The sequence below is a fragment of the Xyrauchen texanus genome, chromosome 9 (assembly GCF_025860055.1).
Source record: "Xyrauchen texanus isolate HMW12.3.18 chromosome 9, RBS_HiC_50CHRs, whole genome shotgun sequence".
Classification (NCBI taxonomy): Eukaryota; Metazoa; Chordata; class Actinopteri; order Cypriniformes; family Catostomidae; genus Xyrauchen; species Xyrauchen texanus.
In genome coordinates, this window is record NC_068284.1 from 22503605 (window position 1) to 22531135 (window position 27531).

The 27531-nt window shown below is 35.6% G+C and overlaps 2 protein-coding genes across 2 annotated transcripts; both read left to right on the forward strand.

The window, feature by feature from the left end:
- Nucleotides 1-94: 94 nt before the first annotated feature.
- LOC127649203 (cysteine/serine-rich nuclear protein 1-like) lies at nucleotides 95-7537 on the forward strand. The gene is made up of 5 exons (XM_052134204.1): nucleotides 95-232; nucleotides 2477-2667; nucleotides 4342-4604; nucleotides 4793-5089; nucleotides 5623-7537. Exons 2-5 carry the CDS (start codon nucleotides 2487-2489, stop codon nucleotides 6310-6312), a joined length of 1431 nt encoding a protein of 476 aa, XP_051990164.1. The 5' UTR covers nucleotides 95-232; nucleotides 2477-2486; the 3' UTR covers nucleotides 6313-7537.
- Nucleotides 7538-9731: 2194 nt separating this feature from the next.
- Nucleotides 9732-24230, forward strand: LOC127649195 (Golgi reassembly-stacking protein 1-like). Its single transcript, XM_052134188.1, has 9 exons — nucleotides 9732-9890; nucleotides 14316-14396; nucleotides 14576-14779; nucleotides 14897-14983; nucleotides 15109-15239; nucleotides 19074-19215; nucleotides 20784-20874; nucleotides 21636-21776; nucleotides 21873-24230. Exons 1-9 carry the CDS (start codon nucleotides 9828-9830, stop codon nucleotides 22346-22348), a joined length of 1416 nt encoding a protein of 471 aa, XP_051990148.1. The 5' UTR covers nucleotides 9732-9827; the 3' UTR covers nucleotides 22349-24230.
- The last annotated feature ends 3301 nt before the right edge of the window (nucleotides 24231-27531 follow it).

Consider the following 27531-nt stretch of genomic DNA (forward strand, 5'->3'; position numbering starts at 1 on the left):
GTGTGTGTCTGCGTGCACGCGTTGAGTTGTGTTTTTTCACCTCATATTTCTGTTTACGTCATGCACTGTGGGGGGAGTTTTCCACTGACTAGCACGCCACACACGTCTCAACAACAGCTGATCGCAACGATAGCGTTATGTGAATCGGAGGACGTTGTTTCTATCTTGATGACTTTTTAAGCGTCGTATGGTCGTCTCTTCCACTCATGATACAAGGATACACGATAACTTAGTGAGTTCACGTTTGTTTTCATTCATGCTGCTTTATAATGCTGTAAATCTCAACCAATGAAACACAATCTTTTAATAAAGCGCCATAAAGGTAAACTCATGTTTTTTTATTATTAAAATAAAAATTCCGCTACGGAAGTTCAACAGCTGCACGACTAAATGTTGCATTTTCAGCGCGATTTAAACAGTCTCTCGATGGTCAGACTTTCCAAGTGTCTCAAACATATCTAAAGCGAAACTAAGTACACTGAAGTAGATTTGTAAACTAGTATCGCGTTAGAATGTGAATACATTAGAAATATGTTTGGATATCTATTATGTTTTATTATTAAATAAGTGCGCTTTAGCTACAGTATTTTATCAGTGGATGTTATATGAATGAGTGTGACTGTGGCTGGCAATATAACTACAGTAAGTGCACCTACATGTGTCACTGCATATTATCTACACAAAACCTCCAATATTTGGAGTGATGACTATAAATGGAAGAGACAAATGCTTACTAAGGCCAAGAGAAAGTTAGAGTGGGTGTGACTACTTTCCTGTTTTTTATGCCATTCTATTTGATAGTTTGCATATACATTATGCATTATGTTTGTTGCATGGGAAAGGTAAACAAAAGTCAGGTTGTTTTGTGTGCTTTAGGACAGGGTGATAACCTATTTTCCCCACCTGACAGCTGTCAGCTCCCTGCTCTCACAGTACACAAACCCCAACTCCTCCTCGTGCCCACATGTAGGGAACACATGTGCAGTTGCATAGCTGGAGTCTGGCCAAGTGTCACTGACAGTCCATGTTGTGATCAATTCTATTTGGGTTTCAGTGGAAAGTTGTGTTTGTTTTGCTTGTTTATAAAATGCTACATGCACTTGTAATCATTTACTCTCCAGTCTTACTCCTACATTTCTTAAACACACTCCCACATCATCGCATACATGCATGAAGTTTGCAATGAATATATTAATGGGTTTGAAGCAACTGACTGTTGTCGGTCTTTGTCACTTTTCGGACAGTTACAGGAAGCAGGAAATCACACATGTCCCATTGAGAATATGTTATGAAATTATTTGCTATGCAGCTGTTAGATGTGAAAGTGAAACATATGCTTAATCTCTCATGCACATATGGGGACAACACAGCAGTACTGAAATTAATGTGAAGCACTGCTTTCTGAGTCTCATTTACTTCATGCAGAATGTTCTAATTGCTGCAAACTTTCACATAGTTGACTATGAGGGTTTGCACTGTGTTTGTGGCATGTGGGATTACAGTGCAGGTGGTTACATAACACAATCCAAAGAAGCAAACCTGTGTGAAAAGATGTGTGAGAGAGAGTTAAGGTCCAGGATACAGGTAGTGTGCACAGGGGCACATAGTGTTCTTGGCATGTGAGCCATTTGTGTGGGTTGGGCTTGACTGGATGCACTTGGAACATAAACCAGGTGATCTGGTTGATCTGATCGCTCCATCCTGTGGTGTGAGGTACGTAGTGTTGTTCTGTCATTCGAGGTACACAGTTCTCTCTCTCTCTCTCTCTCTCTCTCTCTCTCTGTGTGTGTGTGTGCGCGTGCATGTTTTTTTTCCATTGCACACCCACTCAAGCAGAATGACTTGAGTAGTACATTTTGTGTTTCCTCTTTTGTTTAGTTTTTCACACAGGCTGTGCTTTTATAAGCTTTGATATGGAGTTTGACAAAAGGTATCATAAGCTTTCATGATTTTGAAATAAAAACAAGTATTTGGTTACAAATTTGGTCATGCATTGTAGCATGTTTGGGATGTTAAGCTGAGCTGAATGTCTTAACATTTTGTTCTTGAAGAACTCAAAACATCTCAGGAGGAATGTTAATTACTCAACTGGGAGATATAAAGAGCCAGCCATTCTCCACTGCTTGCATAATGCACACTGATTTGTATGCTTTGCATAATATGATTGGTGACAATGACCATTTCACTCAAAAACAAGCAATGTTTAGTGTTTCATTTCAAGTTTTTGGTCTTGCTGAGAAGTTAGACCTGTTAAACAGGATTTTTCCACAGTGAATCTGTTGTACTGACTGTCACAGAATAATAGATACTGAACCTTCACAAAATCTTTTTTCAAACAGCCAATATCATGACGTGTATTTCAAGTCAGTCATTATCTCTTTTAGACTATTACATGCCAGATTGACAGCAATTGCTAGTTACTTTTCAAATGATTGATACTTATTTAATCTTATGATTTAATTTCTCCTATTTTCAGACAGATCACCATGGCCACTTTGCAATGTGGGGGTTTAAAGAGAAAATATCAGTTCTCAGACGAGGATGCCATTTACTCTTCCTCCTCCCCCTCATCTCACTCTGAGTGGGACTCTGAAGAAGACAGTGCCCAAAGTGATACTGTGTACTTTAGCCCCATTGGTCCTTTCCCTTCCAGGCTTCACATGCCAAGTGAGTTTGTTTTGTGGATGTAAGTCTTGCATAGTGGCTGTGCATTTTTCAAATCATGCAAACCTGCAGTATTTAAGCACACAGAAGAAGGTCCCTTTCTTATCTACCCTAAGCATTATTGTGCAGTGCAACTGATAAGAAGAGAAAACATTTTTGTTTGAAAAAAAAAACGTCTCTTGGGTTATGGGTGTTTCTCTTTTGTTTGTCATTTACGTAGCTTTGTGTTCCATTTTAAAGTAAAGGGTTAATCAAATCATTGTTTGTCACGAGAAGTTACACTGTCATTTTAAACCTGAAAACCTCAATGTAAGCACAACAGTTATCAAGCTATAATCAGTTGCACTGTCCTGACCTGGAAAGAGCATATCTATTGTGTAAGTGTTTTCCTTTGCATGTTGTGTTATTACATTGTTTTGTTTATGGAAGGATTTATGCTAAGAATAGCCTGGCTCACCATGTGTTTTTCATTGTTGATAAACAGTGAAAATTGCTAGTTTGCAACAGGGATGCATGGCTAATCAAGTACTTGTTATGCACCATCTATTTGACTATTAAAAACACCACTCAAATTGATTTACCTTGATGTATTTGCTCGTCGTGGGCAATGCATACTGATCAGACTTCCATATAAAAACGGGACAGTCACGATTTTACAAGCCACGCCTTTTGTTCTATTAATTAGTCTTAGCTATAGTTTGATTACTTTAAGTGTTTTAAATTGACATGGCTGTGCTTTGTGTGTTTTCTGTTTTAAGAAAAAAGTGGAGAGTAATGAAAGAATCACTAATTCATGCAATTAGATTTCTATAGGGTAATTTTCTCTATGCAGCTCCATACGTAAAGCTTCTCTCAACTCCGCCTCTCCCACCACTGACTCTATCCAAGGAAGTGTGGCAATACTTGTAATATTTTGATTCTTATTTAATTATACTGTATTGGTATTCAGTTCTTGTTAGAGTCATGTATACCATCGTACAAGGATCTACTTTTATGTCGGTTTTTAAGCATCATGAGCATTTCCCCGCAAATGAAAACAAAGCATATATTTCATAGCTGTGCATCAAGTTATAAAAAAAGTCAACAATATTAGCCTAAAAATAATTACAGTTTTAATTATGTCCAACAATGTCTATAGGCTAGAGTACTCTGCTATAAAATGCCTGTCACTAGTTTGCTTATTTACTAATAGCTATGACTGTGCAAACAGGCAAGCGTTTGCAACCGGTAGCAAGAAATGAGAAAACCCTTAGTGACAACTGCCTTAAATTATAACTAAGGGTTTTCTTAACTTTGGGAGTTTTTTGCATCTGAGCCCTGATGTAAAACCTTTGCCAATTATCCTTATTCATAGATTGATTCTGGCACTGCAGCATAGAGGAAGGCATGCAGTACACAGATAACTCTAACCTTTTCTAAACTTTGTATTCTTAATGAAACATGCAGTTATACAAAGAACAATATATGTAAAGTTGCTAGGCCATTGAAGTGATTACTGTTATTTTGTCCTCATTGTCTCATCAGTGCACTTTAGTGTTGAGTACAGTTTACGTGTTGACAGAGCTGACTTAGATACCCTCTAGTGGCAACTGGAACAATGACAGCTACTTTTAAAACAACACTTTTTGGAAAAGAACTACCTCTCAAATATCAAAAATCTTTATCTTTTTCTTTCAGTTTCATCCATCCTGAAGAAGACGAGATATACTCAGTCTAAAGGCAGTGTTCACTTTGGCCTGGTTACAGTGTTCTTCTTCCAGCGGTGTCAAGGCTGCTGCAGTGTGCCCAGTCATGGTGGCTGCACACTGGGCATGGTTAAACGGCATGCTGCCTGCCAGCAGTTCACCCTGAGAGAGCATGCGGAGGAGCAGCAGCACTTGCAATTGAAGAGACTCCGTGAGCGACACCAAGAGGAAAGGCTGGAGGCTTTGAGACAGAGGGTGAGTTCATAAGTATCAAATGTACAACTAAAGTATGATCTGTTTATATCGTATCAATGGCCTTTAGCCCTGTTGTTCGTTCCATCCATCCATCCATCCAGTTTACATGAACTTACACATTGTCAGGTTATTAAATTGGTGTAAGACTGTGCACGCTCTCCATGTCTTCATATCTTCTCATTTTGCAGATGATCAGCAGTGGCACTCTCACAATGGCAGAAGCAGCCAACTTGACATTGAAAGATGTCCCAGATGAGGATGTTGACCTCAGCAGTGCCAAGCTGAAGGATGGAGGATTACTCCGTCCCTACTCATCGAAACGGAGACGTGCATTGCTGAAAGCTGCGGGTGTGGTGAGAATCGACCGAGAGGAGAAGAGGCAGCTGCAGGAGCTACGACGTTGGCGGGAAGACTGTGGCTGCCACTGCCAGGGTTTCTGTTATCCAGAGACCTGTGACTGCAGTCAGGCAGGCATCAAGTGCCAGGTAATGATTCAAGTAATCGGTTGTCTATACATTATTTTGCAGTTGTCATGTTATTTTTGTGGTCTCACAGAGGAAATTTCTATTGCTTAAAGATTATTTTTCATAACTTCTTAGATAGCATAGCTATTACATAGCTTTCTCAGCTGTTTCATTTAGGTATCAACTTTGTCTCAGATGTTGATCCTAAAATTTCTTAGAACTAAAATATACACAAATGAGACTATTGTTTACATACAGTAATGGGATAGAGCTATGAAATATTGAATATTGAAACCTGACTTTTGATTGCAGACGTTGGTATCTGCAAAGTTTATGTAATTGTTGAGATCTCTTCTAAAACTCCAGATGATATGCATGTGAGATTACTGGGGTATGTTTTCTAATGAAGTCTCCATGTTCTTTATTTAATCTCATACTTTAAAGAAAAAACAATTGAGATTTTAAAGATAACTCAACACACTAGGGTATTGAGGTAGTGATGGTGCAGTATGTGTTTTTTGTTGTTGATAAATGTCATCCGTCAATATTAACAGATGGACCGCACCAATTTTCCCTGCGGATGTTCAAAGGAAGTCTGCGGGAACCCAGCGGGCCGCATCGAGTTCAACTCCAGTCGTGTACAGAGCCACTATATACACACACACATGAAGTTAGAGCTGGAAAAGAGGCTGCTGGAGGCAGCCTCTGAGCAGCAATCTGCAGAGGAGAATAAAGCTATAACATTTACAATAAAAAACAACAGTCCAGCTTTTCAACTGAGCTCAGATCTCTGCAGGGAGGCAGAAAAGAGCTCTAGCAGTGACATGACTGACACCTCTTGCTCCTCAGCTCTGAGTCAGGACTTTGATATGGATGGAAGCCCTCATGAATTGGGCCTATCCACAAAGGATAATACACAGTCTGAAAGCAACACCAGTACATCTCAGTTGAAATATCTGGATGAAAATGCTAATCAGGCCGCATTGGAGTTTGTAAATGACTCCTTTGATATCCCCAATACACCTTCTCCATCCGCTGATAATACAGCTGACTGTTACATGGACCTTAGTCTGTCCTCAGACTCTGACCTGGTCTTCTTTGACAGTTTCCATGAGTACGACCATTTTAAGGGGAAAAGTCATATGGACTACATGTCACATATCCAGTTTCCCAGCTGTCCCAGCCATGCCCAAATAGAGGACTCTGGTGTTGGTCTTCTGGAATCTCTAATAGGAATTTCTTAATTTGTATCAGAGCAGAACAGTATTTTTACTGAAGTTTTAAATGAGCCTTGTTTATTTGCAATTTAAACAGTATGAAATTTTATTTGAGAAATAGTGTAAATAGTTTCTGAATTTAAGGAGATTCATTAACAATGTATTTAGATATTAATATAGACTGTAACAATAATTGGTCTCTGTGTAAATGCAGTTCAAAAACCACTCATTGAAAATTAGTGTGAAGTCATATGCCAATTTCAAGTGCACACTGTGTTGCTAAAGCTCACAGAGTTTATTTCAGGTCCAATTTTATATTTATACTTTATAAGCTAAAGGTGTTCAGGCGCTGAAATCTTTTCCCTCTTTTTTCAGAAAACTACACAGTCTTCTTCATTACATTATCAGGAATTATTATACATTTTTAAGTGAAAATGTACCTTTTTATAAGGTTACATGTAAGTAAATATTCATATTTATTTGTTAAATGTGTTATGCTTCAAATGATCGTGCAAATCAGTTTTGTATTTGTGTAGCATGTTAAATTGCTAAGAAGCATAATGGCTCTCCCATAGTGTTTCTTTTTTCATTTAAAAGTTTTATTTGTAATAAATATATATATATATATAACAAAAACCAGGCTACATTTGCTTTGATAATATTTCACTCTGTCTGGTAGGCCACTAATTCATGTTTTTGGACTTTTTAAAATGTGTGCAATTACTTTTTTCTTTGTGGAATAACTTCAATAAATTTTATTTCACAAAACCAATGAGAAATACTTATTTGAAGAAGAAGAAAAAAAGACTCTGGAAGAACTATTGTAATTCAAAGAATACACAGCAAAATCTCGAAGATGGATAATAAAATCTTGTGGAGGATAAAATCGATTTTTATTAAGGCATTATTGAACTCTTAAACTTATCCAGTTCTCAACCTATTGATTTAGGTACTCATTATTTCGATTTATTTTTAAATGTTTTTAAAAACAAATTTGGGATCATTTCATACTCATGCTGGTTTCATACTCATATTACAATGAACAGTACAAGATTGCTTTCTAATTGTTCTCAACCTGAAAATAATTTAAAGGTATCAACAACCTGCTTTATTCCAAATACAAGGACAAGAACCTGAACATTTTTGGTAACACTTTACAATAATTTTCCATTTGTTAACATTATATAATGTATTCGGAATCATGAAGTACCATTGAACTATATATTTTATAAAGCATTTATAACGCTAGTCAACAAAAAAATGCTATTGTTCATTGTTAATTCCTGTTATTTTATAATGCATTAAATAATGTTATCATATACAAATTTTGTTTTTAAAAATGTATTACTATATGTTGAACTATAACATTACTATAACATTAACCAAAATTAATAAATGCTGTAAAATAATTGTTCATTGTTAGTTCATATTAACTAATGTAGTTAACTAGTGTTAAAGTTGCACTCAGTAACTTTTGTCTTTGTGTCATCTTGGACTTGGCGGCTTGGATGCAGCATCATTTATCAGATGCCATTGTAGAAATGTAGTATTCACAGTCAGCCATGATTACTATAATCAATGAGTGAAAGTGTCAAATAACTGGACGATTACGGAGATTAAGTGAGTAGTATTCGGTTGGTCTTGTGATTCTAACATGGCAGTCTCCATGTGCGGACCCTCTCCATGTAGAATAAAACAGCTTTTATAATGTTACTGATATGACTGGAGTCTTTATTTTAATGTGAGTGGTCATGATTTCCTACATACAGTATATTGCAAACTTTCAATTCATGTATTTTGGAGTTAAACTTTTTTTAATGAGGAAATATTATTGAGTGCACCTTTACCAAATGGAACCTTATGGTATAGTGTTTCAGATTTTTTTAATTCATAGAAAAAAACAAAGAAACCAAACAAAACTGTTAAGCACAGAATGAATGTATGAACACAAAAATAGCTTTTGTTTTGTGTTAAAGGAGCCATCAGCAGTCTCTTTGGTGATCCTGATTTCAAGTTCGATTACACTTCCTAGTGCCATCTAGCGCTGTGTGCATGCATCATGCACTAGGATGTGTAATCAAACTTGAAATCATGATCATGCCCAGAGACTGCAATAGTAAGATGCACAATGTAAAAAATATTTTGTTCTGTTCTCACCCAAAACCTATTGGATTGCTTCAGAAGACATTGATTAAACTACATTGATTTCATGTATGCTGTTTTTATATGCTTTTTAGAGCTTCAAAGTTTTGGTCATCATTCACTTGTATTATCAGGACCTACAGAGCTGAAATATTCTTCTAAAAATCTTTTGCAGAAGAAAGTTATATTCATCTATGGAATGTGTGTACGTAAGTGATGATAGATGATATTAAATTTTTGAGTGAACTATCCCTTTAAACATTTTGTATTATAATTAAACAGTTTAGCAATTAACAAAAATAGCGGCACTATGGTAACAAGAGTAAAATAGCAGATGTATGTGTAGATGGGTCCCTTTTAGTTATTTTCTGTGGAAAACAGGAATATGACAATCTAAACATTGGCAGGGTTGGAGAGTAACAGAATACATGTAATGGGATTACGTATTTAAAATACAAAATATAAGTAACTATATTCCACTACGGTTACAATTTAAATAATGGGTAATTAGAATACAGTTACATTCAAAAAGTATTTTGATTACTAAAGAGATTACTTTGCATTTTATTGTCATTTGCTTCATTTAATATTTAGTCCTTTCAGATGGAAAACATTTATATATAATTGATGCGATCCAAAGTGCATTTGAACAGCTGTGAAACACTTTCAGTTGTTGACAGAGACGTAAGTTTGCAGCAGAGGAAATAGAAATAAACTTTGCGTCAATTTTCAGATTTACCAGACACGATCATATTTGTTTATCAAGAAAATTCACGTTGGATAATTCTTTTAATAATCTTATATTAGTCATGATAATTTATTTTTATTGTTTTCCTGTAAACATATCTAAAAATCCTTGATACAATATCAATTAGAGTTATCTTTTTAAGAAACAACACTGCATAAGATATTTAGGTTTTTCAGATTATGTATGTTTAACATGTGTATTTTGTCTTACTGTAGCCTACTGGCAGAATTTTTATAGTCAAAACAAGGGAAAAAATCTACCAGTGCTGAAGAAGTAATCCAAAGTCTATCAGAATACGTTATAAATGACATTTTACAGCATGTATTCTGTAATCTAATGGAATACATTTCAAATGTAACCCTCCCAACCCTTAACATTGGTATAACAAGTTTTCAAATAAGATTACATTTAGAGTTAAATCAGAGTAACTGTTACACTGGCTGTCAAGACTGAGGTTATGTTTTAGACATAAGAGTGGTTTTAGGTGACAAACTTAAAAGAAGACAAACTGGCATTATGTTCGATTGCTCATGTCTGCCTCCACGCACGCAGGATGGAAAACATGGCCACGATGTGATGAGTAATATCTGTTGTTTCGGATAGCAAAACATTACAAAATTACAATACATTAAGGTATTCAAGATAAAGAGCAATGGGTTTAACGCAGAGCAACGGTGCACCTGAGGGTGGTACAGAAGGCTATCATGTTCATGGGGTAAATAACTTCAATTTAGCTGGCTTTGGTTTTGACAACGAACAGCTTTGCTTCAATGATACATTTCTCATGTTCGCATTGCTTTAGAATTTGATAGTATTACCGTAAGATAATACATAGTCTATCATACTATTCAGACTTGTTTTTTAAACCACGGTAAACAGTTTGCGGTTTGAAATTCAGACTTTGGCTATAAACTTGCTATGCGCTGTCGTAGACATGTAAATATTGTCGCATATTAATCTTCATGATTTGTGAATTCAGATGACATCATCCCCCGCTCTGCAATCAGTTGTTTAAATTTTACAACTCTTAATTTTCTAATGCAAATAGCTTCAAAAGTTGAACACGTAGAGGACTGAAACTTCTCTCCCCTGATTTGTGAAAATTTTAACATCAGTTATTTTCCTGTCAACCCTTTTTAAGTCAAAGTGTCGGGACGGTGACAAATAAGCGCTCTTAACGTTCACATTTCCAGCAAACACGCAGTCTGGGTTCATACAAATTTACTTGTTTTAGATCCTCATTTGTGAAAACTTTCACAATCACATTTGTTCACGTTTGATTGCGTTTTTCTGCTCTATCCCCATTGCCTTGAGTAATAATAGGAAATCAGCTTCCAATTAAAAAAAATTGACCATCTTCACAGGTCACAGTATGCTCAAAAAGACCTTGATGATTTGTGATTTATTTAAAAACATTTCACAGATCACTTTTTGTCTCTTAACCATTTTTTGAGTTCTTGAGTCAACAATTTACAAAAAAAAATACAAGTATTGAAAGGTCACATTCTTGAAACATGATAATTATGGTAGAAAAACACTAGTTTCACTCTGAACTGGATTTGTGAAAACTTTCACAGATTGATTTTACTCTGTTTGATGGCTTCATGCATATTGGCATTTTGAATAATTCATAAACAAAGCCTTAAAACCAATGAACTTCTAACAATTCTAAAAAATGACCAACTAGACGGATAACACTACACTTAAATAGACCATCCTGATTTTTTTCACAAATCGGTTTTTGTCATTTAAGTTATAGGCTTAGTGTTGTAATTGCTCTGTTTTTTAGTCTTTCCCATTCATTTCCTATGGTGGGTTAAAATGACCTGGAACACCACAAGTGTTACTTTTTTTGTCAAGCGTCCTAAACTCATTGAATACAGTCCTATTTGTTTGTGTGCTCAGATGGCAAATGTAGGAAAATTAACCAATAAGGATGCATTTTTTTTATTAAAGAAACTAAATCAAAATGGGTCAAATATGACCCAAACACTGCACAAGGATTAAACAAAATGACTAGCTGACATATCATCCATATAAAAATTGTATTTGTCAACAACAAACCAAAGCCATCAAACAATCTCTGAAAGGTTTCACAAATCCAGTTTTGTGTGAAACTAGAGTTTTTCCATCATAATTATCATGTTTCCAGAATGTAACCTCTCAAAGCCTATAACACTGATTTTGTTTAAGAAAACTGTTGACTCCAGAAAATGGTTGAGACTAACACTGATCTGTGAAAAAATAACAAATCATTAAGTGGCAGAGCTGTAAGATGCATCAAATGTGATTGTGAAAGTTTGAAGAATAACATGCAACATTATTTACATGTCTACGACAGCGCATAGCGGGCTTATAGCCAATCAAAGTCTGAATTTCAAACAGCAAACTATCTTTACCGCAGTGGTTTTAAATGTATTGATTTACTTTTTATTCATTATTGTTTGCATGTGTTGACAAATTTTGGATTCAAGTAAACAACTGTGTCTGATTTCTTATACATGTACCTAATTAATCTTTTAAAGATTTGACAGTTGTTTTTGATAAGCGGCGACTGTCAGGAAGTTAGATTTTGTTAGTTCGTCTTTGCTATAAATCTGAAAAAACCTTCTTGTCAATTACAAAATGTATGATTTATTGTTTATTAATAACACGTTATACCTCAATCTTTACTAAATAAAAATTCTTGCATATTTAGTCTAATGTGTCTTAGGTTAAATGTAGTGGCCAGTCTATCACTATGGAGGAAGTGTGTTTAGAAATAGCTTTTGTATTTAAGTTTCAGCACAGCCGCCAAGTCAGTGAAGAAAGAATGAAGCCGCAGGGATAAAGGAACATGGTGTAATGTTTATATCCAGAGACCAAAAATTCCTACAGTTAGCACATGTACATCTCTGAGAACTCTGTGATTCTTTCCAGATGAAACACTTAAACATTCTAATTATAATAAGAGTCCCCGGTGTTTCGGTCTTTTTTTTTGTACTGAAAAGTCCTGCGTTTTGCACCAAATCTTCATTTTATCTGGTTATTATTGGGATTTTTGTTGATCAAAAAACTGAATCTGAGATTTTGTTAATTATGGACTCTGTCTTTGCCTTGTATATTAAAGAAATATTTTTTTTGTTGACATTCTATAAATTGATTTGAAAAACTATCGGCCAGTGAATCGCTTATCAGCTTTTCCCACCACCTTAGTTATCGGTTTTGGCAAAATCCACTATCGGTCGACCTCTAATTCTAATGAACATATGCTAAACATCTTAGAAAGATCAGATTTCAAACATTCTAAATCATAAATGTCTTGAAGACATCTGCTGAATGTCTTGTTGACATCCAAGAGGAAATGTCTCATAGACATATTGCAGATGATGAAACAACCTAAAAATAGGTTTTCCAGATGTGAACACACACATCAAATGTTCAATCAGATATTACATAAAAATCCCTTATTACATTACCCAGATGTCTATTTGATGTGTGTTTACATCTGGAAGATGTATTTCTTTACGTTGTTTGCTGATCTGCAATACGTCTATAAGACATGAAAATAAATAGGTCTCATATGTCAATAAGACATCAGATGTTGATATACATACATCAGATGTGATTTAGAATGTTTGCAAATCTGATCTTTTTAAGATGTTTAGCAGATGTTAATTATATTGTGATGCTTATGTAAGGCTGGCTTAAGGTGTCATAAAAGTCAAAGAACTTTGCAAGAACCAATTCATATAAACTCTTACATAGATGGGCATCTCCACCTGAATCAACACATCCTGTCGAGCAAGGACCATAAATGCAAATCTCTACCCCTCTCTACCCATCCTGTTTTCCTTCAGCTCATCTGCATGTAACTAAATGTCATATCTGATGTATTCAAATAATGTGACTAGGCATATTTGATATAATTTAAAATGTCTCAGTGCGACTGATATATTGGTCCCTTTCCCATGTTCATATAACTAATGATAACAAAGTTATAAGGTCTTTTGCCAAATGCTGTATAATTCTGGAGGTCTGTCCCCCTCCCTGGCTGTATGTTAAACCTAACCTCTCCCAAAATTCCCTTTGTTGATGTTTTCTCACGTTTGGGTATTTAAGGAATGTGACACATTGTTTGAGGAATCTGCATTCAGATCTCACACACAGTTGCTGTGTGTAATGCCAAAGAAATCACGGTCTCTCTGCAGCCAGATTGACCCACACTGATAACCGTGTGTAGTCTACCAGGTAATTGCAATTTGAATTTCTTACGTTTCGTAAATGTTTGAATGGAATGCAACTATAATAATATTATTATGCTTGGTTTATTGATAGTTTTGAGTTTGATTTATTATTTTAATTGATTGTTCGAATGTATTACTATTACCTGGTAGAATAAATTGTTACATTTTGATTCATTCTGAAAGACTGCTTTCTAGTATATTTCTTATTAATTACAAATCTATGAGCAGAGTTGGCTCAACTAAGCTACTTCAGAAGTAACCCATTAGTTAAGTATGTACTAAAAGGCTAAATGGCGACCCGAGAATCTTTAAGGTCTTAGCCAAGTAGAATTAAATGGGAATACTAAGAGTAGGACAGAGATTCTGTAAAGCAAAACTTAATTGACTGGGGCTAAAAGCCAAATAAGTCTGAACGGATGAAGCCGAGAACCTATAGGGACTTAGTATAAAATGTACTAATATCTGAAACTGATGAGTTTTGTAGTTCAAGGACCTACGTTGGCCAGCACAGGACCCAAATATCACTGAAATAACAAATGCACTCTAATTGGAGTCAGATGAAATAAAGAAAAGAATAAATGATAAGATTTATAAAACATGGAACTCAAATCAAATAATCAAAGTATTATTTAATGTGCACGATAAGACAGAGCACGCAGGAGACCTTCAGCCACGCTATCTGATGCCATTGGACCAATAGGTGGAGCCCCCTTACACTTACCAGACGCAAAGATCTAAAACAGACATTTCTGAGATGTACATGTGCTATTTGGGACATTACCCAGTCATTAAACTCCCTAAGATGCACAATAATGTGTAAAACAGCAATGAGTAGGAATTTAAATACATTTGAATAAAGAGTTTATAAATCAGAATGAAATAAATTTTCATGAATTAAGATCTGTCTTTTACAGATCCAAGAGCATTCGCCTGCAGAGAGAGCTGGTCTGGAGCCCTTTTTTGATTTCATCATATCTATTGGCAATAATCGCCTTGTAAGTTTGTATTTATAGAACTCTGTTGGGTATTTCTTGTAATCTGGAAAAACTATTGTGTCCTGTAATCCAGACATTTAACTCTTTGTCTCACAAAGTAATAACAGTTATCAGTAACAATGTTTCTTTAAATATGAAGAGCTAATGAGAGTTCATTGCTGTGTATGCCATCGGAACAGAACCAGGAGAATGATATGCTGAAGGACCTCCTCAAGGCTAATGTTGAGAAATCGGTGAAGATGGAGGTTTATAGTACAAAGACCATGAGGCTGCGGGAATTGGAGGTGGTTCCTAGCAATATGTGGGGGGGCCAGGGACTTCTGGGGGCCAGTGTCCGCTTCTGCAGCTTTAAAGGAGCCAGTGAAAATGTCTGGCATGTTCTAGTAAGTGATCTTTGTGTTTAGGGTATGTAGTTTGTTTCCATTTATTACTTTGGCTTCTACAAAACTAGGTTACTTTGTTTATTCTTTGTATTATTATTTTGCCTTCTTAATTTTTAGGATGTGGAGCCAAGTTCACCTGCAGCATTGGCCGGACTCAGGGAACGTGCTGATTTTATTGTCGGAGCTGACCAAGTTCTGCAAGACGTAAGGAGGGAATTATATATTTTTGTGAATGCTTGATTGTTATTTTCAGAGGAAAAAAAGCTGTGCCGTACATTTAGTTATATTAAAGGGATATACCTTCAAGCAATGTTTTAATTTCCCAACAGTCAGAGGACTTCTTCTCCCTTATTGAAGCACATGAGGGGAAGCCACTGAAGCTCCTGGTCTATAATACAGAGACGGATAAATGCAGGGAGGTGGTTGTGACACCAAATGGTGCCTGGGGGGGAGAAGGCAGGTAATACCCCTGTTACTAAGGATATTACAACTTAACCCAAAAATGGAAATTCTCTCATTATTTATGCACCCTCATGCCATCCCAGATGTGTATGACTTTCTATCTTTTGCAGAACACAGACAAATATTTTTAGAAGAATATCTCAGCTCTGTAAGTCCATACAATGTAAGTGAATGTTGGCCAAAACTTTGAAGCTCCAAAAGGCACATAAAGGCAGCATATAAGTAATCTATATTACTAATTTATTGTACATTTTACATTTATTTAGAAGAAATATGATAGGTGTGGGTGAGAATCAGATCAATAATCACATTTTGAAAGTGAAAGTGGAGATTTATAATATAAATGGATTGAAATTCACCCAAATTGAAAACATTGCTTCAGAAGACATCTATTAAAATTAATTATTTTAATGCTGTTTTTATGTGCCTTATGGAGCTTCAAATTTTTGGTCACCATTCACTTACATGGAAAATGTGGAATGACCTCTGTGGAATTGACCACTTTCCACTAATCTTGACCCTCAAGAGGAGGAAGAGGAGAAGTATCAAGTGTACAGAGATGGGATCTTAAAAAAGCCAACTGGTACGATTTTCAAACTTTATGTTATGAAAGGTTCAAAGCAGTTCCTGAGGACGATCCAGATCCTATAACTTTTTTTACCAGTATTTTTATCTCCATAGCAAACGATACCATTCCAAAAACTTTTTTATTGTATTTTATTGCCATGGTTCAACGTTAACCGCTAAAAGGCTATATAAGAGTGGAAGAAAGCTTAAAGAGGAGCCTTCAGAAGTCCAACAACGGAAAACCTCATAAATGTCAAAATAAATTGAGCACAAGCACGTAGAGTAATAAATGATGCGAAGAAACAAAGTCGGAGACAATTTGAATCCAATTTGACATAAAAAAAGGTTTGGAATCTGATTAGAAGAATGAAGAACAAGAACAGTGGACCTCAAATTCAACATATTAAACATCAAGACTCAGTCTTAACTACCAAACAAGAAATTGCAAATATCCTAGTCTTTGAGAAGAACTCTGCTATTGAGAACTGCCTCCCTACCTTTCAAATTATTCAGGCACTTGAAGAAAAGAAAGATGTTAACTTTTCATCCAATAATATGGAACCTTACAACCAACTTTTCACAATGGAAGAGCTATTGCGGGCCATAGGCAAATCACATGATACTGCAAATGGACTTGACAATATTCACAATAAATTTAAAAAACAATTTGCCTCCCACTATCCTGTCCTTACTTTTTAAAATGTTTAACTGCAATTGGATGTCAGAGGATGTTCCATATTCTTGGAAAGTGGAAATTATTCCTATTCCAAAGGCAAGAAAGGATCATAACGAACCTTCTAGGTACTGACCTATAGCCCTGATGAGTTGTTTATGTAAAACCTTGAAGAGAATGTTTAATGAATGACTCTGGATGTTGGAGTCTCAACATCTTATAAATAATGCTCAAGGTGGATTTAGAAAAGGAAGAAGCACTATAGATCACCTCATACAAGTTATGTACGTGATTCTTTTATCAGAAATGAACATGCTGTTGCTGTCTTCTTTGACATGGAGAAAGTATACGACATGACTTGGAAGTATGGTATTTTGAAGGATTTACATCAACTTGGTTTTAGAGGACATCTACCAATTTTTATTGCCAACTTTTTATCCAATAGACATTTTAAAGTCAGAAAAGGTCATATTCTATCAGACCCACACAGACAAGAGTTAGGAGGACATCAAGGAAGCATCTTATCAGTGTCTCTTTTTAGTATCAAAATAAACGGTGTTGCTAAAGCCATCAGATCAAACATTCATTGCAGCCTTTATGTAGATGACATTTGTATTCACTTCAGAGGCAAATTCATGTACAGTCTTGAAAGAAATTTCCAGCTGAAAATTAATAGGGTCCAGGCCTGGACTGTGTCCAACGGGTTTAAGTTCTCAAAGAGTAAAACAGTTGTATGCATTTTTGCCAGTTAGGCTCTCTCCATCATGACCCAGAGCTATTTATGGATGGCGATCCTATCAAAGTTGTCAATGAGACCAAATTCCTTAGAATTACCATTGACAATAAATTGTCTTTTATCCCTCACATGAAGTTTTCAAAGACAAATATTTTAAAGCAATTGATATTTGAAAGTTTTTAGCAAAGACTATGTGGGGAGCAGAGAGCTCAGTTCTTCTCAACCTTTATAGAAAGCTGATTTGATCATGTTTGGACTATGGAAGTATAGTGTATGGCTCAGCCAGGAAATCATATATCCAACTTTTGGACACAGCTCACCATCAAGACATACGTTTGGCACTGGGGGCCTTCAGAACATCATCAGTTCAACATCTATATGTAGAGGCTAATTAACTTTCTCTAGAGAACAGACTTCTCAAATTAGCCCAATACACAACAAAAGTAAATATCAACCAATTAGACCAAGCATATCATGCAGTCTTCAGACCCCAATACTCTTATCTGTTTGAGAGAAAACCAAGGCATGTCCAACCTCTTGGCCTATGGATTAAATCCCATTTAGAAAACATAACATAAGTTGATTTAGGCATTCTGGAACAAACATACTTCTACAATATACCACCCTGGAATCTAAAACCCCCCCCAAAAGAATCCTAGACTTAACAAGAAATCTGAAACCCATCCAAATGAATACCTTCAACAACAACTGGATATCAAAGAGATGTTTTCATCACACATATATACAGACAGATCAAAGACTGGTGATCATGTGCCGGCTGCATATGTGATCAATTACCAAATAAAACGGAATAAGGATCCCAATCAGAGTTTTATTTTTACTGCAGAGGCTGTGCTATTATTCTAGCACTGAATCACATTAAGACCACACAACAGAGACATTTCTTAATAATTACAGATTCAAAATCATGTCTTCAAGCACTTGCATCACTCAAAAATGACCATCCAGCCCTTGTAAATATTCTAACCAAATTGTCAACTCTGGAGGCACATAATTTTTATATTTAACTTTGTTGGGTGCCTGGCCATTGTGAAATCCTAGGAAATGAACAAGCAGACTCTGCTGCTAAAAAGCACAGTCTACAGATCTTAAAAAAAATGCTCCATACCACCCTCAGATCTGAAAAGTACCATAATCTCTTACATCATCAACAAATGGCAAACAGAATGGGATCAATGTATTACAAACAAATTGCATGGAATAAACCCTGTAGTGTGCAACAGTAGGATCTTTAATCACAGTCATCGCTGGGATCAGATCATTTACACCCGCTGCCAAATAGGACATTCTAGACTCACACATAAGTTTATAATATCAGATGAAGATCAACCGTTATGCACCGCATGACAGAATCTACTCTCTTTGAAGCATATTTCATTGGATTGTGCTGGTTTTATTTCTTTTAGTATTTTTTTTTTTATTTTACTCAGCAAATACTTTTGAAGAGATTTTTAACAAAATCAACCCTGAATCAGTTTTAGAGTTCTTATTGAAAAAAAAACCTTATATCATTTTTTTAATTTCTCTACTCTTTAACATAATTTGACCTGTTTTTCGCCATAAAAAAAAGCCATGGAAGCTGGCATGGTGTTACATTGTATGGACCTACAGAGCTGAGATATTCTTCCAAAAATCTTTGTTTGTGTTCTGCAGAAGAAAGAAAGTCATACACATCTGGGAGGCATGAGGGTGAGCAAATGTTGCGAGAATTTTCATTTTTGGGTGAACTATCCATTTAAGTCCTGATCCAGCCTTTTTTGTCCACTTTTGAGTAATAATTCACAGAACTGTCTCCTCCAGAGCTTTTAATAAACTTTATTTGTTTTTGCCTCAAGTCTTGGTTGTGGTATTGGATATGGCTACTTGCACCGAATCCCTGCACGACCTGACAGCCCAAAATCGGAAAATGTCAGTCCTCATATTTCTCCTGTGGCAGGGACCCCAGAGCAAGAACTTCCTACAAGTGGATTCACAGAGGTAGTTTATTTATTTGTATATAAGACTGGTATTTTGCATCCAATGTTTGGGTACATTCATAAATTGGGGCAACATGTTTGGTAAATACTTTTTGAAAGTATTCAGACCCCTTAATTTTTTCACATTTTATTGTGTTGCAGCCTTAAGCTAAAATGCTTTAAATAGTTTTTTTCCTCCTCAATCTACACTCCATACCCCATGATGACAAAGCAAAAAACAGATTTTTATTAAAAAGAAAAAACTGAAATATCACATTGACATAAAAGCATTCAAACCATTAACTCGGTACTTAAACTGGTGGCCAAAAGTTTGGTATAATATACAGATTTTGCTGTTTCGGAAGGAAATTGACACTTTAATTCACAAAAGTGGCATTCATCTGATCACAAAGTATAGTCAGGACTTTTGGCTGCCAATGTAGTTGAAGCCCCTTTGGCAGTGATTACAGCCTCAAGTCTTTTTGGGTATGATGCGTCAAGCTTTCCACACCTGGATTTGGGGATTTTCTGCTATTCTTCTCTGCAGATCCTCTAAAGTTCTTTCAGGTTGGATGGGGACTGTCAGTTTACAGCCATTTTCATGTCTCTCCAGAGATGTTTGATTGGGTTCAAGTCCGGGCTCTTGCTGGGCCACTTAAGGTCATTCACAGAGTTGTCATTAAGCTACTCTTGCATTGTCCTGTTGGAAGGTGAACCTTCGGCCAAGTCTGAGGTCCTGAATGCTCTGGGCCGGGTTTTCATTAAGATATCTCTGTATTTTGCTGCATTCAGCTTTCCTTCAACACTGACCAGTCCCCCAGTCCCTGCCTCTGAAAAACACCCCCACAGCATGATGCTACCACCATGCTTCACCTTTGGGATGGTATTACACATGTGATGAGCGGTGCCTGGTTTCCTCCTGACATGATGTTTGGAATTGAGTCCAAACAATTCAATCATTGTTTCATCAGACCAGAGAAAATTGTTTCCCACAGTCTGAGAGTCCTTTTAGATGCTTTTTATATTTATCTTGCACTGAGTAGAGGCTTCCGACAAGCCGGATTAGTGGACTGTTGCAGTGATGGTTATCCTTCTGCAAGTTTTTCCTATCTCCACACATGTTCTCTGTGAGCATCGGGTTCTTGGTCACCTCTCTTATCAAGGCCCTTATCCTCAGATTGCTCAGTTTCGTATGGCAGCCAGCGTTAGGAAGAGTCCTGGTTGTTCCCAACGTCTTCCATTTAAGAATTATGGAGTTCTTGGAGTTCTGTTTTCTTGGGACACTTCAAAGCAGCCATTGTTTTTTTTTTTTTTTTTGTAGCCTTCCCCAGATCTGTGCTTCAACACAATCCTGTCTCTTGAGCTCTGCAGGCAGTACCTTTGACCACATACTTGCAGTATGTCAATGTGATATTTCAGTTTTTTCTTTTTAATAAATTTGCAGAAGGTTTTGGTTTATCATTATGGGGCATGGTGTGTAGATTGATGTTGTATATTTTTTTTATTTATTTATTTTTATATAAAGCATTTTAGCATTTAAGGGGTTTGAATACTTTCTTAATGCACTGTAAATTATATGGACATCCCCAGGTGTCCCTAATGGCAGCATCCGGTCAGGCTGTGAGTGGCTTGGATCTTGACACACCACTGCCACCTCCTATTCAAAGAGTCATGGACCCTGGTAAGGCAGCAAAATATAGACTTAATTTCCCTAAAGTTTCTGAAGGTAAACCTATCTAAACACCTTTTTAACAAGATATATTTAAGTGAATAAATTTACCAGTGCAGTAAGATAAATACACCTATTTTCTAAATATCTTATGCAGTGTTGCTTTAGTAAATGTATCTTGTTTTAAGGATTTTTAGACCTTTTTTGTAAAACAAGACTCTAAGAACCTAAAGTATGGTGTCTGGGTAGCTCAGCGAGTACTGATGCTGCCTACCACTCCTGAAGTCACGAGTTCGAATCCAGGGTGTGCTTAGTGACTCCAGCCAGGTCTCCTAAGCAAACAAATTGGCCCTGTTGCTAGGGAGGGTAGAGTTGCATGGGGTAACCTCCTCGTGGTTGCGAATAGTGGTTCTCACTCTCAGTGGGGCATGTGATAAATTGTGCGTGGATCGTGGAGAGTAGGATGAGCCTCCACATGCTGTGAGTCTCCGCGGTGTCATGCACAGCGAGCAACGTGATAAGATGCGCGGATTGACTGTCTCAGAAGCGGAGGCAACTGAGACTTGTCCTCTGCCACCCGGATTGAGGTGAGTAACCACGCCACCTTGAGGACATACTAAGTAGTGGGAATTGGGTATTCCAAATCGGGGAGATAAAAGGGGATACACAAAAAAAAGAACCTAAAGTAAATGTTTGGGTTATACTGTATGTTTTCTGTAGAACAAGAGTCATTATAAAGGCATCATAATGTACCAGAGTGCTGTTTCCTCCAGGATTCTCAGATCAGTCTGAAGTGGCTACGATGAATTCTGAGATGTCAGACATGGCAGACCGACTTGACTTATCAGTTTCTTCTATTGACATGACAAGCACATCCCTGGCTGTTCGAGAGGACATTGACATATCAGGTGTCGGTAAGGCAGCCTTACTAATTTGATCAACAGAATTCAACTTGTGGAGTCACTAAATTGAGTGAATGAATTTTGCAAAACATGTCTCTTATTTTGCAGAAGAGCTACATGACAGTGAGATTCCGTACCGTGATCCTAAGGAGATTACAGAGGAATCTTCTGCAGATTTGATCTCCTCAGTTGTAGAAGAGCCTTCACCACCACCTTCACATGTTTATCTCTCGCACCCTCAATTCCCTAATACACTACTTGATCATAATATGCCGATAGACATGTCATCTTTGGTGAATTCTTCAATTCCATCTTTTGACTCTGTGCCTCCTATAGACATCTCTTCTCTGCTTATTGACCGTGCTGCCCTTCACCTCCATTCTTCTGCACTGTCTGCAAAATATCCCTTGCAACCCAATGAGTCCTCACCTTTTCCCTCAGAAACTGATGGTTTCAATCAGGGCTTTTTTGATGAGCCACAGTCTTTGAAGAGTAGCTTATTTGAAAGTGAAGTGGAGAGGGTATCCTCTGATCTTTTGTCTCCAGATTCCAATTGTGCAGAATCTGAAGCTGCTCTTCAGTAGTGACACAACTACCAAGTACCATGTTGTATCACTATCTTGTTTACAAAATTGCTTAACAATCATTGGTAGAATCAGGTCTTACTTAGACTGTTGTGTGCTTTTTGAACGGTTGGGTGTAGTTCATCTTACATTTGCGTGCAAGTAGCCAGGATGCCTGTAGGATATTTGAATGTGAGTAGGCCATTGTTTTACATTTTAGTAGATCATCATTTACAATATTTTTATTTAACTAAGTTGGAAATTTTACAAATGTTTTGGAAGCAGCATACAAAACCTTAACTTTATTGACAGTTTTAACCAATTAACTAATTTGTAGTGATGCTACTATCCAATCATTCATGGACTGCTGTCTTAAACTTATCACTTAGTATAGATCATCTCATGTTATATTTAGCTAATGCTCCATTTGTCTGGAATCTGCACAGAGGATCCATAGAACACTAACACAGAATAGATATATTGCATATAGATTAATTTTGTTTAGGTACAGCATAACATTGTTTTGGATTTCTTTGTTACATTTTTATAATTTGTCTTTTAGAAGGACTCCATATATTTGCTTTTATTGCTTTTTATGTATTGTGGGAACATTTGTTATGGATAGTGCAAATTGTTATACTGGTCAATGGTTTTGTATTTGTTTAGTGCTGCAAACCAAAATCATTCTCTACTGGCTAATTAGAGTTCGATCATCATTTTTATGTGATTTTTAGAATCCTATCTCAAATATCTTATTTTAGTTTGTGTTACTTAATCATCATCTGTATTGGTGTAATTGCTTATATGTGCTTTAGGTTGAAAGCGTAATAGTGTCTTTGTTTAGAATTTTGGTTGCCTGGTTAGGAAGTCAGTATAAGTAAAATGATCACTGAACTAAATCAACACTAAAGAAATGTTGTCATAGTAAAATATTGCTTTGACTATATATTGAGACATGGACTATTGCTGTTCAATTGTGGTTGGTAATTTATTGATCTATGCAAATATGGAAATAACGTCAGTAGAATGTATGTGTTGTTATGATTGAGTTGAATCATTATTGCCATATTCAATAATAGTGTCATACCCAGGTGTTTGTTTTATTAGCATTGGTAAAGGAAAGTGCAAACTGAGAGAATACCTCATAGATCTTAAGTTCTTTGTGAAATCAAATTCTGAAATAGCTTCAGCAGTGAGTGAAGACTTTATATAAGTGTCTATATATAAGTGAATCCAGTGAATACTGAAGACAACAGTAATGGTATTTCATGAGGCAGAAGAGACAATGTTGTTTTGAATGTTCCTTTTATAAAAAAAAAATGGTAGAATATCTTGTGTGAACACAAATGTATATTTTTGCAATTATTGTACTTAAGCTTATCAGTAGATTTAAGAAGAAGAAGAAAAAAACCTGAATACGGTGTACCTACTCAAACTAAATTGTTGCTTTGTTTTGGAAAATATCAAATTCCAAAACCCCGGAACCCTACAGCAATAAAATCCTAAATAGGCCCATAAATTGTTAGTGGTGGTTTTTCTTTTGTGTACTGTGGGTGTTGAAGGATATTGAATAAATGTCATGGCAGTGATATTTTGTTTAAGGAATATTCTGAGTTCAATACAAGTTAAGCTCAATTGGCACAATATTGATTGCCACAAAAATACATTTTGAATCAGACATCCTTCTCTTTAACAAAAGCTCAAAACCGAGTTACAGTGAGGAACTTACAGTGGAAGTGAATGGGGAGCCAATCTGTAAATGTTGAAATACTATTTCAAAAGTAGCCTCAAGACTTAAACAATATGTGTGTTAACATGATTATAGTGTAATAAAATCACTTACTAACCTTTTCTGTGTGAAGTTATAACCAATTTTACAAATTCATCGCCATGACGATGTAATGTCAACAAACCCTAAAACAACTGTAAAAATGATGATTTAACCCTCCTATTGTGTTCAGAATCTGCATACACCTTATACTTAAGGTGTAAGCTTATGAATCATTAATAAACCGATGGTTTTCATCTAAATCTATTATAAAGTCATTAATATGTTCCTAACTGTTCATACATGTCAAATGTTTTTATATTTTTGGCCTGTTAACAGACAAATATAAAAATATATTTTTATGGAATGTTTTTTAAATGTATTATTTTTTATCTAAAAATATCATAATATACAATTTATTTTAACATCTTATTTGATAATTACTTGTAGTTTGAATGAATTTCCTATTACTCATAACTGCTCAATACAACTTGGTGGTCAAAAGTTATGAAACCAATGTATTCTTTTTCAACTTATCAACACAACTGTACAACTTAAAAATAAAACAGTAATGACAAATTTTTTAAGCAAAATCAATTTTATTTACTTGAATTTTGATGCATAATATGCTGTGAACTGGTTTGGTATCAGATGGCTGCAGAGTAAAATGTGGACAATTTCATCTTTCACACACTATTTAGACTAATGTGTGCATAAACCTTTGCTCTCCCCACCAGGGGTGTAAAGCAATTGAGCAAAAATACTTTTGTATAATACTTAGGTATTATTTTTGGGGATTTGTACTTAACTCAAGTGCAATTTATATGGATTACTTATATTTGTACTTAATTACATTTTCTTACAATTTTATCTTAACTTGAAAAGTACTCATTACATTTTTGCAGATCATTTTCTTTCGTCTTACTGGACTGAAGCCACCTTTTCACTGCATCTGACAAATGACAGATGACAGAGGCCAGTTATTTCAAATGCATTGTCGCATGGAGGCTGCGTGGAGTTCTGACCATCTGCAGAGGCAGAATTTCGGATCTGATTTGAGCTTCGGATATGCTGAAATATTTCAAACTACATGTGACCTCCCAAATAAATGTGATGTATTCATTCAAAATGATGAGCTTAAAGTTAGAAACACTGACAGTTTTTGTCCTAAAATGTAATCAAAACACCTGTTACTTCTACAGATTTGAAATGATCAGTTATGAAATGATCATTCACGCTGCAAATATACTGTATATTAAAACAAAAGGCTTTAGAAATTAAATGTGTACATGGCATTTATTTCTACAATTGTCTTCATATTTAAACCCTATCTATGATTTTCTACTTCCTTTTTTACTCCCCCCATTTACTAAATTATTATTGTTGCTGTTGTTGTTAGTCAACTATTAATCATAATAATAACAACTGTAAAATCAGCGATGATATAAAAATTATGGAATCAAAGTAATTAATAATTATGAATTTGATTGAATTCATCCATCTGCTCAACAGCAATATTTGGTAGCAAACCTCAGAAAATAATCACAAAACCAACTTACTAACATTCTTCAAAGCTTTGCTTGAAATTATTTAATTATTGAAGTCAAATGATATCCCAAAAAGACAAGGTTTTTAAGGTTAATGTTCTCTCTTGATTTAAATCAACAAAACCTACCTCCCTATCCTAAACCTTAAACATAACAGATACAGTCAGAAAAAACAAATGTGATATGAAAAGCAATTTCTGAAGCAGCCACATAATTTTGTGCTACTTCAGGACTTGTACCACGGTCCTTTGTATCTCATATGCAACACTCGATCAGTTGAGCTACCACGCAGCTTGATCACACTTAAACAACTTTTAAATATAGTTGTTATGTAATGCAAACATTAAAATTAGTCATGCACAATAGTAAAAGTGTTTAGATGTCATAAGAAGCATTGTTTGAGGAACAGCATGAAAAGTGTTTATGAACTGATAATCTGCCGTTTTACTGCATGATTTGAGTGAAAGGGGATAAAAGTAATTGTTGTTTTAGCGCTTCTAGTGTTCATTCCACCAGGATATTGCTGTGTTACGTACAATAGGCCACATAAAAATGTACTTATTGTAAGATGGTTCTATGATCAGATTGAGAATGCCACTGCGGAGAATTATAACAGTTGTTGGAGACAGAATAAAGGCAACTTAACAAACCAATCGAATGTAACAACCTCCTCTCTCACACAATCTCCACTCTTGATTTCATTCTAGCTAGGATAATGTTACTTTTTAATTTTTTATATTTAAGTACAATTTAATGTGAATACCTTTTTATTTTCACTCAAGTATAATTTTAATTGAGAAAATTTTCACTCAGTATCCATAATGAAACTTAAGTATAATACATTTTTACACCCCTGCTTATAACTTCACGAAACATAAAAGGAACATAAAATATCACTTACTATTACTTAGAGGAGGTGATTATCTTTAAAAAAAGAGCCCACACACAACCTAATATAATCCACATGAAGCACAACATGCACACAGCACATTATGTGCTGTCTGGCTAAAAACAGGTTAGCTTTCCTGGATCAGATAATATCATAGGAAATTATGTAGTAAGTTTTATGTTCCACCATCATGTAACACTAAACCAATCGTATTTGGATTCAAATCACTGCAACCAGAGGTGGAAGTCATCCAAATATGGGCAGAGAGGATTGTTCACTTTAATTACATATGGCCACCAGGAAACGGTGGCAAGAACATGACACAGAACGGAACTGATTGAGATCTCGTTACTCATGTCTGTATGCATTGGAGAGAGAGCATACCTTTAGTCATTGTTGTATTTGCATGTGTAATTAGTTCTTATAGACAATTATTATATTTTCATTGTTTGGAAAGGCGTTTGGACACTTGGAGATATTTTTGGACACCAGGATAAATAATTTTTTTAATGCTATAAATTTTGATTGGTTTGTAGTATCAACACATCAGTTACAGGTGACATCATTGGGAACAAATCAAAAGCAGTTTTTCAGAGCTACCTTATTTATACCCTGAGCTATATAAACAGAATCAGAGAATCAGAAAAAGTAAGTAAGATTTCAGAAGTTTCTTAGAATGAAAGTATCACAATTGATCATAATATAATTCAATGGTTTAAAAAGTTTTCTTAGCAAACAACTGACCATCTTTGCTTTTTTTATTTTAAAGAGTTATAAGCCTTTAAGTTTGGACATGCCACTGAAACAGGAAATATTTAAAAACACCTTCAGAGCTTAAAGGGTTAAAGCTTTAAAGCGAGTCACTATTAACTGCTGTTGTATAGAAATAAACATTTGTAACATCCTTTAAAATGTCAAAGTTTGTGTTTCATAGATGAAAGTAAGTCATATGGTTCTGGAACAACATGATGTGAGTTATACAACGACGGAGTATTTATTT